This window comes from Primulina eburnea, chromosome 8 (assembly GCF_022965805.1).
Source record: "Primulina eburnea isolate SZY01 chromosome 8, ASM2296580v1, whole genome shotgun sequence".
Classification (NCBI taxonomy): domain Eukaryota; kingdom Viridiplantae; phylum Streptophyta; class Magnoliopsida; order Lamiales; family Gesneriaceae; genus Primulina; species Primulina eburnea.
The window spans coordinates 44,984,900-44,997,313 of NC_133108.1; the positions used below are offsets into that span (position 1 = coordinate 44,984,900).

At 33.6% G+C, this 12,414-nt stretch overlaps 1 protein-coding gene across 1 annotated transcript; it reads right to left on the reverse strand.

The window, feature by feature from the left end:
* Positions 1-1,905: 1,905 nt before the first annotated feature.
* LOC140840269 (linoleate 13S-lipoxygenase 2-1, chloroplastic-like) lies at positions 1,906-6,917 on the reverse strand. The gene is made up of 9 exons (XM_073207547.1): positions 6,497-6,917; positions 5,448-5,716; positions 4,761-4,998; positions 4,265-4,585; positions 4,095-4,180; positions 3,833-3,943; positions 3,323-3,624; positions 2,828-3,094; positions 1,906-2,731 (listed from the first exon to the last, which is right to left on the reverse strand). The coding sequence occupies exons 1-9, from the start codon at positions 6,858-6,860 to the stop codon at positions 1,972-1,974; spliced, it is 2,718 nt and encodes a 905-aa protein (XP_073063648.1). The 5' UTR covers positions 6,861-6,917; the 3' UTR covers positions 1,906-1,971.
* Positions 6,918-12,414: the final 5,497 nt, after the last annotated feature.

Sequence of the window (12,414 nt, forward strand, 5' to 3'; positions counted from 1 at the left end):
GGAGCCACGTGATTAATTCACAAAGGTATAAATTTCTAAACATCCTATGAATGTTTTTCTTAAAATCATACGAGCGTCCAAACACATCTTGAATGTCAAGATCTAAAATTTTAAAACTTCCGCTGCGTTTGGGCGTGTAGAAAACCGGGATCCAACAACCATTGCATCTGTCAAAACGAGTTAGCAGGACGGGATGCCTGCAACCCACCCTAGTCAAGTTTACATGTAATTTGACGGGTTAAGCGGCAGGCAACTCGGTCCACCTAGTTTAATAGCACTTATATGTTTCTTATCGAAACTCGAGGTAAGAATTCATTTGGGTTCTGTTGATTTTGAAGTATCAGTTACTCACATGGTTCAACAGATTCAAACAAATGATGGTTTAACTGCATTCCCTGCGAGAACTGTAGTCCATGGATCTGTTCTTGATTTGTATTAGTTTCAATCGACTATCCGATCTTGTAAAAATTGTTTTAGTTTCAATCGACTATCCGATCTTGTAAAAATTGTTTCTTTCTTCTCTGCATGTATTTGTTTACTGATTTTGTTCTCTGATTATTCTGGTGTGTGTTTTCTGTCGATTTCTCAGCTTGTAAGCACATTTGGACACACTGAATTACCTGGAAAGACGATTCATCTTAATAATAATTTAATCAAATTCAATATTCAAGCTATCATGTCTTTCCGCTCTGTTATTGATTCTTGTATTTGGTCATTTTATTATGCAATGATTTTAATATTTTTAATGAAAACTCTACTTTTTATTCAAAAATATATTCTTTTTAAAAAATGTTATTTTTCTAATGTAATTTTATTATCAAATATCTATTCAATTTTTACGTAATATTATTTTCAAAGTTTTTTTATGTTGTAATTTTCTATTTAAAATATAAAAACATTACTACGATCCTCATGTATGTAATGAGTTAAAACAAAATGCATCAATTAAATGAATAAGCAATACACCGATTTCTACAAATCCTATATCTCAAATTCGATCATAAATTATATATATTTTTTTTCCATCAATGCTCATGCAATTGATACAAACAATTCATAGTTTTTGGGAAATGTCATAATATCACAATAGAAAAACTCAAATTCAATATCTCAAATTTGACTCTAAATTTTATATATTTTTTTTTTCCAAAAATGCTCATGCAATTGATACAAACAATACATAGTTTTTGGGCAATGTAGTAAAATGACGATATAAAAACTTTGCTCATTATATATACTTTTATAGGGGTGTGTGTGAGTGTGTGTGTGTGTGTGTGTGTGTGTGTCAGTGTGTGAATATATAGATTGATGAACTAAACAACTCCACATTATCCCTGGATGAAGCTCTTGTCGACAACATGAGAATGATTACTACTTCAGACATTCTCAAAGAACAATTAAGTAAGCTTTCTCAAGAAATTTAAGTAGATATTTAGGTGAAGCTCTCTCTATAAATTTGAGGTTTAAATCAGAGTTGTATTTGTTCTTTATTTTAATGTTCATGCGAGAAAGGAGTTGATGCGAAGGGTTGCATGGGCATTAATGGATAACTTCGTTTTTGCTTGCGTTATGTTGATTATAACGATGGATTGAAGAGATACCCAAAGCTTTCAGCTGCATGGTTTAGGAATCCTTTGCAAATTTTAATATTTGAGAGACGTCGATGTGATCAGATTACCAAATTTGATAATTTTTGTTGAAACTACTGAAACGATAGGATTGGACAATAAAAAGTGATGGATTCATATTTACGTTCTGTAATTTTCTTTAGTAGCCCCCGGCGTAGAATTTTCTTGAATGACATCCTTCACGAGTTTGAATCAATCTTCCAAAGAGGAATCCACCCATGCATTTAGTTTCCAGAAAATGATAATTGTTCTCCCAATCACCACAAGAAACAGAGGGTAAACGAAAACAAATAGGGAATATTTTATTTCGCGGCTAAAAGTTGTTGATCAAGACACGAAATGATTAGATGGAGATGCTATTTGGAATACCCTTTCCTGTCACGCCAGCACTAGAAGACGGCTTTAGAAGTTCATATGGCACTACTCCAGCTCCTGCCCTATGGTACAAATCTGTATTTGCATTTCTAGCATCGATTATTCCGTCTATCTCCTTCAGTCGCCCTCTAAACCGTTCCAATGCAGCTTTTATAAATTTATCTTCAGCTAGGCACGACTGCGCCTCCATTCCAAGATACTCCTCATCCGGAGAGTGAGTCGATAAAACATCAAGAATCGACATGACAGTTGTTGCTTGAACTTGGGATGGGAAGCAATCAAGAAGGAACTGTTCAGGTCTCTCTAAAAATTTCTTTTTCTCTTCTTCTGACGGGTTTTCTACAGGCATTGGTGTTCGAGCAATCGTGGGCCTGTTAGGAAAATATCCACCAAAGTGATACTGGCCAAAATTTACTGCAGCATGGTGACACGAAACCACCCATATCATCGTAGTTATGATACCGATCAAATCAGCCGAAGTTTTTAGCTTCGGCCACCATGGTTCATCTTTCTTATCCCCGTGCCCCACTGTTCGAATTTCTGTCCACCATGCCTGGAGCTCGGTATCCGATTCAACAGCGGTTTCTTCTTTATAGTAGTGTGTTACATAGTCTGTGACCCACTGTTTAATAGCTTCCCACATAAGCAAGCCATCATTGGCATAAGGGTAGTCTTCAATTGTTAGTTTCAGACCATGAGGTTGAGTTGGGTCCTCCACAGCCATGCCCCTAATCATTCAATGATTAAATTCATAAAATTATTTAATTTGAATCACAGATTATGCTCTGATTCGCATATAACATGATTATTGCCAAATTGTTCACCTGTTGATTAGATCAGCGGGCAATGCCTCCTGGTCAAATCGCCATAACAGGTCATAGGCAACAGAGGACAACTCAATAGAGTACTTGGCAGGAGAGAAACTGTTTTCAATGATCCCACCAGCGTTAATAAGGGCTTCACGAGCCAAAGCATTTATCTCCATTGTGTATCGAAAATGAGGCTTCAACAGTGCATGTATAGGGTGCATTGCACTAAGTTGCCTATTTGTCGCTATTATGTAAGGTTCTGTGCAGGCATGTGTTCGAAGCCTGCAATAAAACGTGGGCGTGATCAGAATCGCAAAGGTACAGTAGTGTACCACAATGAAGCGCAAACAATTTCTTTAATTGTCACGCCCCAGGGACTCTATAGAGCTCTTTGTTTTACAAAAATAATTTACCAAAGGAGAATCTATTACATACTTTTATAGTCATTCACTCCTCTTTCACAATTCGACACGAGTAGGGGTATTATGTTAGTAGTATATATGGACTTACCAGTGACTGACTAACTGATGATAACCAGTGTCATGAGCAATGGCGTGAGTTTTGGCAAGTCTCCACAACCAGAGGCCAGTGGCATCACTAGGTTCTACAAATACCTGTTTCCACTGAGGCTTTCCATCTACTGGTGGTCGAGTTAGCTCAATGGCCAAGAGCGACAACGAGCTATGCTCTGTCAAGAAAAACAACATTCTTGATCCATAAAGAGTCGTCCCTTTTATCTCCCTTACCTTGTTGACATAAGGCATGAGCACATCGTGATAATCTAAAACAAAAAGCCTCTTCTGTTTCAAAATCTGCATGAGATAAATATAGTAAGAGATGAAGTTCAAATAATAATGTTACAAAATTTATCAAGCTCAGATGCAGGGCGGGGGAGGAAAACAAGATTGATTGACATCAGGAAATAATCTTAATTCTTAAATCTCAAGCTTCGCCCCGGTCAATAATATCTTGGGATCGTCCCAGATTACATCAAGCTTTAATTAATGTGTCGAGTCTTGCCTCATCAAAAGTTAGCAAGCTTTTGCTTTCACATTCTACCATCTCTTTTGTAAATCCTGACTCAGGAGGTCCATATGTCTTGGGGTCAAGTGCACTCTTTAGTGGCCATTCCTGCATAACTTTGTCAGCTTGTTACTTTGAACTGTGGGGAAATTTTGAAAAATAGCCTAGTGTGTGTTTTGCACAAGGCCTATAAATTAAACTGCCCCCAAAAAAATACATAGACAGGGGCAGATTTGGATGATTTGTCTTAAACACGCACCGTGACTAGTTTGATGCAGCACGGATTCAAGCCTGCTAGAGTTTGACGTGCAAGTTCAGAATCTCTGAACCAAGCAAACTTGTCTCCTGCAACATTAATAAAAAGTTCTGAAGGAAAAAACACATTTTTACAGACTCAGACACAAATGGATAGCAAGATGATGGAATTACTGTCGATCAATTCAGGGGTCTCGAAACGCAAGACACTGTTCCTGGTTTCAGAGAGAGCCCTCACGAGCCTAGGTATAATGTTTCTTAAAAATCCGGATGTCGGAATATCTGGCAGCAGAATTCCTTCGTCGAACAGGTTGTCAATAGCTGTGAAGTATGGAAATCCCTCTGTTTGGTCTATAGCGGTAGCCCCCAATGCTGGAACCAACGCATGAAGCACTGAGTATAACGTTTTCGCTGAGAACGTAGCCTGCTTTACCTCTGCAAATTCTTCATCTCTAGGCACGTATACGGTGGAGCTCCTTGACTCGGATAACGGGTCTGCATATTCAAATCCACAAATTCAATATGAGTACACACAAATCCAAGAGTTTAAAGGGGTCAACTGTCTTCACATTGGAAATACCAGATAATGCAAAAAAAAAAAAAAAAAAACTCCCAACCCGGCATTTAAACAAACAGATGGACTGCAAAGGAAGATTGACAAAATTGTCACCTGTCTTCGCTCTTGGTCGACCAGTTCTGCACCGGCGAGGATAGGGGTGCTTTGCGCCGCCAAGAACCGGGCGTGCCGTTTCGGGTTTGTTATCGGGATCACCGAGGTCGTTGTAGACATCGTAATCATATATTCTTTCACCCTTCTTGCGTTCGCCAGTTCCATCGCCTCGCAGAACTGTGAGCTCTCTGTCTCGGTATCTTGTGAGCCCACTTGGAGTTTGACTTGGCAAGTATGGCTGCACAGCTCATTCAATTATAATATATGTTATTTATGATTTCAATATATTTAATGTTTAATTAGTTAATTAATTTTCTCTCTTTTTAGTACAATCTTTAAAATTAACTTGTTAAATTTTGACAAGTAAATCACTTTTTTTTGCCAACATAAATTATAAATTACATCGATGAAAATAATTATTTATCATAATATGTTATGAAAACTTTATTATGAATGCCATTTAATTTGAAATACATCTATATCATTTGGGAGGCATATATATATATAGTTCTTTAATTTATTTAGTCAACTTTTTTTTAAAAAAAAATTATGTTAGATTTTTAAAAGGAAGTGTTGTTTTGCGTGTCTAGAAACTTAGATATTATTATTTACGTGTGAGATTTACTTTGGGTCGAGTGATTATGCATGCAACGTGTGATTAGTAGATTTACATATATATATAATTACCTTGGTAAAAAAAATTCTCTTCTCTGGATTAGTAAACTTGGGATGAATCCAGGAGTCACATGTGACCTCCACCGTGCCAATAGGCAACCCATTAATCACGATTTTCTGCAAATACATTTCTGTGCGATGTTCATTCTCGATTAAAATTGCTCCAACCTCCCCAAAGTCTTGGGGAATGTCAAAATTGCCCGTCTCGTAGTATTCCTTGTTGTCTTTAATTTCTGTCCTGCGTGCATATGACTTGATTGTTGCCTTTTCTTCTCCTGTCTCTGCAAATCCATGTGCATAGTTGGGTGAGGATCGGACTATGTGATATATGATCATTTGGTTTTTGTCAAAGTTTTGGTCGTCTAATTTTAGAGAAATTGTATATTATATGGTCACTCCATTATAATGTCCATTATTTCCAATTTGTAAAACTCGTGTTGCAAGTGCACCACATATTTCTCTACGTAGCACAATCTCCCTAATCTTCGTGACTAAATCCTGCGAAAAATAAATAAATAAAAAAAAGGGACACAGACAGAGAAAAAATAAACAATTTATAAACCCGTCAAAAAAATTCCTCCACCTAGGAAATTTAATTTAGATTATGTTACTCAGTCTCTAGTTTTATCATCTAAAATTGACTTTCTTTGAACGTGATAATTATATATTTTTGTCCTTGATGTTTGCTATAAAAAAATGTTTATAAATTTCTCTTTAAAAAAATTGTAATTGTATTCATGTAAATTAGTTTGTTTGAGTTTTAGTCATGTAACTTAAATGAAAAAAATTTGACAAATTGAAAGACTAAACTAAAAACAGATATCTTACATTACTAAATTTGTAATTTGCTCAGTTTTTAATGATAAATTAACTTCGGGAGGATGCTAAAATGGAAGAATGTTTTTTTACATATCACAACGATTTTGGACCAAAGAATCATAAAGAAAACATGAAATTAGCCGTGGTTTCCATTATGGTTTTGATAAAAATACGAGCAAGCTAAGGTACTGCATGCGTGAGCCCCCAAAAAGCCTCTGAAATTCATTTTTATATATACTTACTAGGATCGGTGTTTGCAGCCACCAGCTCAACGAGTAGGGTTTGGCCCATTAAGTCGGTTATGTCGTCCATCCCTCGGGAAAGGCCAAGATGCGAAAGTGCTCCGCCCACAGTTTGCAGCACGGTAATGTCTGCTTTAACTGTAGGGGCAGCAGTTTTCTTCGGCGTCATGAATATGGCTTTTACTCCGGTCGAGGCACGCCGGCGGACATTGAGTCCTCGTTTCGACTTTCTTGCCGGGATTGAGTCCTTCATGCCGACTGAAAATGCTGCGCCGAACGACAGGAGGCCAGGACTGTGAACGGCCGGAGACATTAAGGTTCGAGAAGTGCATGATTTTGATGAGTTGAGATTTTGCCTCAACATTTGCTAGTTTTCCAAAAAAATTTCAAGGGAATTGGATGCTTTGATATTTTGGTATTCAAAAATCAAGCTCTATAAATAGAGTTGTATATTGCTGGAAAATATGACAGAAATTCCTCTTTCATATTTTGAGCTCACGAAAATTGACGTGGATTGAAAACGACTATTTTGAAATCGAAAATTTAAATTCTGTCTGTATATTTTTTTAAAAAAATATGAGGTTTAACGATCATAAGTCACTAAATATATGATCAAATTTTCAATTATAGCTAGATTTGAATCCATCGGTACTCTTGAATTTTATAAATCTAAAATTTGCAACTACCAATTTTTTCTCATTTATGAATCAATGGCATGCATGTGAAAGGAAACATGGCATGGCATGTAAGATAAAATTTATTCCTTAATTATTTTCGTTTTTGATAATATTACTTATTAAAATACTCAAGTAAATATTCAAGTACAAGAGTTTTGTTTTTCTAATTAATGCTATTAAGAGTAGGTCTTCTTGTGAGACGGTCTCACGAATATTTATCTGTGAGACGGATCAACCATACCGATATTCACAATAAAAAGTAATACTCTTAGCATAAAAAGTGATATTTTTTAATGGATGACCCAAATAAGACATCGGTGTCACAAAATGTGAAGACCCAAAGAATTAACACACAAAGCCATTAATTAAAAATGCATTCAAGCCATGAATTCAAAGAAGAATTTGAAGAGCTATAAGAACACGTTAATGGTGTTTAAGGCCATTAAGAAGGCCATAAACATAGTTGTAATGGTAGCCTTTTCACCTCCCTTCTATGAGCCTATAAATAGAGGTCAAAGGGTAGGAGAAATCACACCTTCCAGCAGCATTTCAGCAACTCATTCTTGTCCATTTTCGAAGCACCGCGTCAGCCAACTTCTTGTCGGTACTACGCAGTCCAACAGCTTTCGTGTCCGAATTTTAGTTGTCTTTCCCTAAAATCTTTGAAGTTATCATCAAGTAAGCGAGTTTTTGTTATACACTTACGTACACTTGCATTTCATAAGTGTACTATTTGATATATATATATATATATATCGATATACTTGTTCTTCGTAAGTATATCCACAATTGCTTAAAAATACATTATGTATGTTTCTTGAAATTCGATCGTCATGATATATTTGTTCTCATTTGTTATGAAAATTCTTGAACAATTTGTTGTTGGATATTAGTTATAATATTTGAAAGCATGTTTGAAATATTTGAAATGCACTGTAATAATTCGAATTAGAAATGACAAGGAAATTCTGATAATTGATATTTTTTGTTTAAGGCCCTGATGCGGTGGGATATAATAACCGTTCTTTTGGCCTCACCCCCTTAGAAGAGTAACATATAGGGGACTGATATGTAAACCATGAAAATAAGATGATTTTCAGTGCTATGTTTGTATTTTGTTCGTATTCACTTCAACATGCTTATGATTGAAATTATGATAATGTATTCGGATAAGTATAACTTTGATATTCGTTATGTCCGATCGACCCCCATTTACTGAGTATTTTCCAAATACTCACCCCTTACATTCCCACCCCAGATAAGAACGAGGAAGAAATCGAAGATAAAGAACAAGAATATTTTGGGGATAGTGATGAAGCCAAACCAATTCAAGACAAGTCCTGTCATTCTATCTTTTAGTTATTTTACGCTTCCGCATTTTGTTTTAATCGCATTGTAAAGACAATTATTAATTTATGTAATAGACTGACTTTTGGCTATTTGATGTACTAGGTTACTTGTTGTTACACGATTTTAAATTATTAAACAACGCCGATGGCACGTCTCGGTTCTGAGGCATGACACAAAATACTCACACAAATTTTTGCCTGCTATTAACGATACGATTTATATAATTCTAGATATGATCTTCTTATTTCAAAAAGTTTATTTCATAACAAAACTCTAGTTTTCATATTTTTAAGAATCTATGTAAAAAATCACCTCTAGATCGAAGGGAACTTATACATACATCGAAGAATAGATGCTGCAAAGGAGCGAGAGAGAAAAGGAAGAATAGAAAAAATGGGTGTTGTTATGAAGAAATCAAGTAGTCGAGTCTCGTTGTGTTGTGGTGTTGCAGTGAAGTATTGGAGACTCTCAAACACAACACCTAATCAAAGTGTTGTTTGAGAATTGTTCATTGAACATGGTTTCAGTTTCATAGAGTCTGTATCCATAGTTATTTGATTGTTTTGTTGATAGAAAGTTATGATGCATTTTGATCTTTCGCTATGTTAAGAGAGTTAGTTTTGTGTTGTTCACTAGCATTCCTTTTTTGCTATAAACAGAATATATTTTATACGAATCTTTTGTTCCGAGTCACCACATCATAACTATTTGTGTCTTAATTTATTCACATAAAGTATTTGTGTGATAAATTGTTTATTCCGCAGCATATTATTTTAGGTGTTCCAACACTGTAGACAATATATTTATCTGAAATAAATAATTTTCAAATTAATTAGTACTTTTATGTTTGACAATTTATTTTTTTATGAATTATAATTATTTAAAATGGAGCCATTTGAAATTTATCATCTGACTTATTTGATCATATCCCAATAACCTTACCCAAACGCAATCTAATAATTTTATACAAAAACGTGCCATCTAATAATTTTATCCGAAAACATGTGTACATAGTTGGTTCTTCAAATCAATTTCATTATCCATCTCTAATTTATATATATAAAAATAATGTGTGAGAAATTATTGCTCCAAAAGGTGAAAACGTTCAACTTAGGTGCCGCTCACCCCGGCCCGACAGGATTGTGAAAGGAGGTAAATCATGGTGACTCAGCCAACCAGCAGCAACATCTAGACCTTATGTTACGCCGCGCACAAGGAGCTCCCCCTCATTGGAGGAAATTTAACTCCCACACTGTCGCTTGCGAGACTCGATCCCTGATCATTGCTCCAAGATTCACTGATGCTGACCAACTGAGCTAAGCCCATGCGTCCCATGTGTGAGAAGTTATGAACTTATTGATAATGACTTTGAAAGTGATATATTGAGTAGGAAAAGAAAATTAATAAATATCCAAATGTAAAAACTTATCAAGGAGACGGGTAATAACTAATAAATACATTGCAGGAGGGAACTAACGTACGTGAATTGGCACGTTTTCATTGCAAATTGTATTCATTAATTTTCTTTGGGGAAGGCTAAAATATTTTTTTTCGTATTTAATATTCGTTTCTTTAGAAGCAAATTATATAAAGGTTGAAAACTCGTTTTATTTATTTACTTTTGAGTATTTTTGTATGTTTTACTATCTGCATTAACCTTTTATACTGATATAATTTTATATAGACTAACGTTTTGCACACATTTATTAAAAAAGTTTCCATGTTATTTGATTTATTATTATTTTGTTAATATCATATTGCTGTTATTTTTCATCATATATTTATTAATCAATATCATAGCACTCCGTGAACAATAATTGTCTAGTGACCACAAGCGATGACTTAACTTTACAAAATTTGTATTTGCCTAGATATTTTTATCATTATTATTGTCAAGGACCGTTTTGTTTTATCCGAAAATTATTCCACTGGAATTCCAAGAACAAAATTGTGAAAACCATGAAATTGTTTTTGTTTTATTACATAAATAGAAACAATTTTAAAACACAAAATTCCGGAGAAGTACTCATATTTTGATTCATCTTCTCATAATTAATGAGCCTATGTCACAAGAGAGTGCTACTCCGACATGTTTTAATACAAGATATTAATTGATCATTTCATATGTATTTATTTTGAATTATATGATTAATTTATCATCTTGTATTAAAAATTACCATGAGTAACAATATTTTTCCAACATAGATATATATGGTTCTTCTTGGCGAGAACTATTTATTTATATTGATTCTCTGGAATCTTCGTGCCAATTAACGTTAGTTATATAAAGAGGAAATATACGCAAAATGGGTTTATTTAAAGCTATTTTTATATACAAGACTTATTCCAGCGATATTTCCTTAATAAATATATATTCACAGGCAAAATTTTGTAAAATTAAAAAATAATGTAAATTATAAATGACAAAAAATAGAATAATATGCATAATAAAAAAATGTAAATATATAATTAGAGTATGTCTTTTGTGACACGATATCGCAGATCTTTATTCGTGAGACGAGTCAACCATATCCATATTTACAATAAATAATAATAATTTTAACATAAAAAATAATATTTTTTCATGAGTTACTCAAATAGAATATCTATTTCACAAAATTGATCAATGAGACATTCTCACAATAGTTTTTGTGATATAAATAATATGCTTTGTGCAAACTGGCCAAATTTTTTTTTTTTTTACTCAAAAGAAACCCAAAAAAATAGAACACAAATAGGGAATATGAAGCTCATCATTTTGTCGCAAGTCGCAATAATAGTCTTATCCACGTTGGATTCTTTCGTCCGAGTTTAACATCCACACCTTATTTTCTCATGTTTTTTTGATGCATTTTGGGATTTGAAATATCTTTACTTTTTATTCGCCACTCGGCGCAATCCGGGGAAGGGAATCGGAACGAGAGAAGTGATGTGCGACAGAAAATTATTGATTTAGTATCGAGAATTTTTAACGTAGTCGGTGTTACATCAATAATTCAGATAAATATATTTAAAAATAAAAAAAATAAAACAAATTTAATGGACTACTTAGATTATTGAAATTCAAATTATGTCAGCTTACATGATGAATTTAATTAGTTTCCATGTATTTGAGGAGCTAATGTTATTTTTTTTAAAATATATGATTAAATTTATATTATTCTCTTGTTTGAGGGCAATAAAAATCATTTGATAAAAACTTGTGTGTGCAAATCGCTCGTACTTTTTTTAAAAAAGCTGATCAAATCTAATTAGAATAATATGGTCGTTTTAAATTTTAAAAAATAAAAAATTAATAATAAATATTCGAAGTAAATGAGATTATTTAGCCGTTGTAGATCATTGACCATGATCATATTATCCTTAAATTATTTTTAAAAAATAAAAAAAAAATCATTTAAAAAATCTAAAAATTGAAAAAAAGTAATTTTTTTTACAAACATCTAACTGCTAGTAACGATTATATTATTTAATCTTCGATAAAGTAACTTCATTATACCTTCAAAAATTCACCACTTCTTTAATTTCATTCTCAAAAAAATAAGATTTCTTCATCTTTGGTTTCATTCGATACAAATACGAAAACAAATCTATTGAACAATGATGATCTCAATTCTCTTTCACCAAACTTTTCTCAAATCAATTCTCAATAGATTGGTTTTTTCCAATCTCAATACATCGACGAGCAAATATTGTTGAACTATATGGTCAATCAAAATCAATTCTCCCAAAATCCTAACGAGTTCCCTTCTCCTAATTCATGTATTTCTTAATTTCCTGTAATATATAAATTTTAATTATGTGTAATTTTAATTTCTTTTAATCATGCAATTTTATTTTGTGGGTAAATACTCATATTTAATTAAATAAAAAATTAATATTTCAACGTCA

Excerpts from the sequence above, each read along its gene's own strand:
- LOC140840269 (XM_073207547.1), bottom strand. The coding sequence starts at position 6,860 with ATGTTGAGGCAAAATCTCAACTCATCAAAATCATGCACTTCTCGAACC. Across the intron at positions 4,999-5,447 it reads AGAGAATTTTTTTTACCAAG|CCATACTTGCCAAGTCAAAC; the intron begins GTAATTATATAT and ends TGAGCTGTGCAG. Across the intron at positions 3,944-4,094 it reads GCTGCATCAAACTAGTCACG|GAATGGCCACTAAAGAGTGC; the intron begins GTGCGTGTTTAA and ends AAAGTTATGCAG.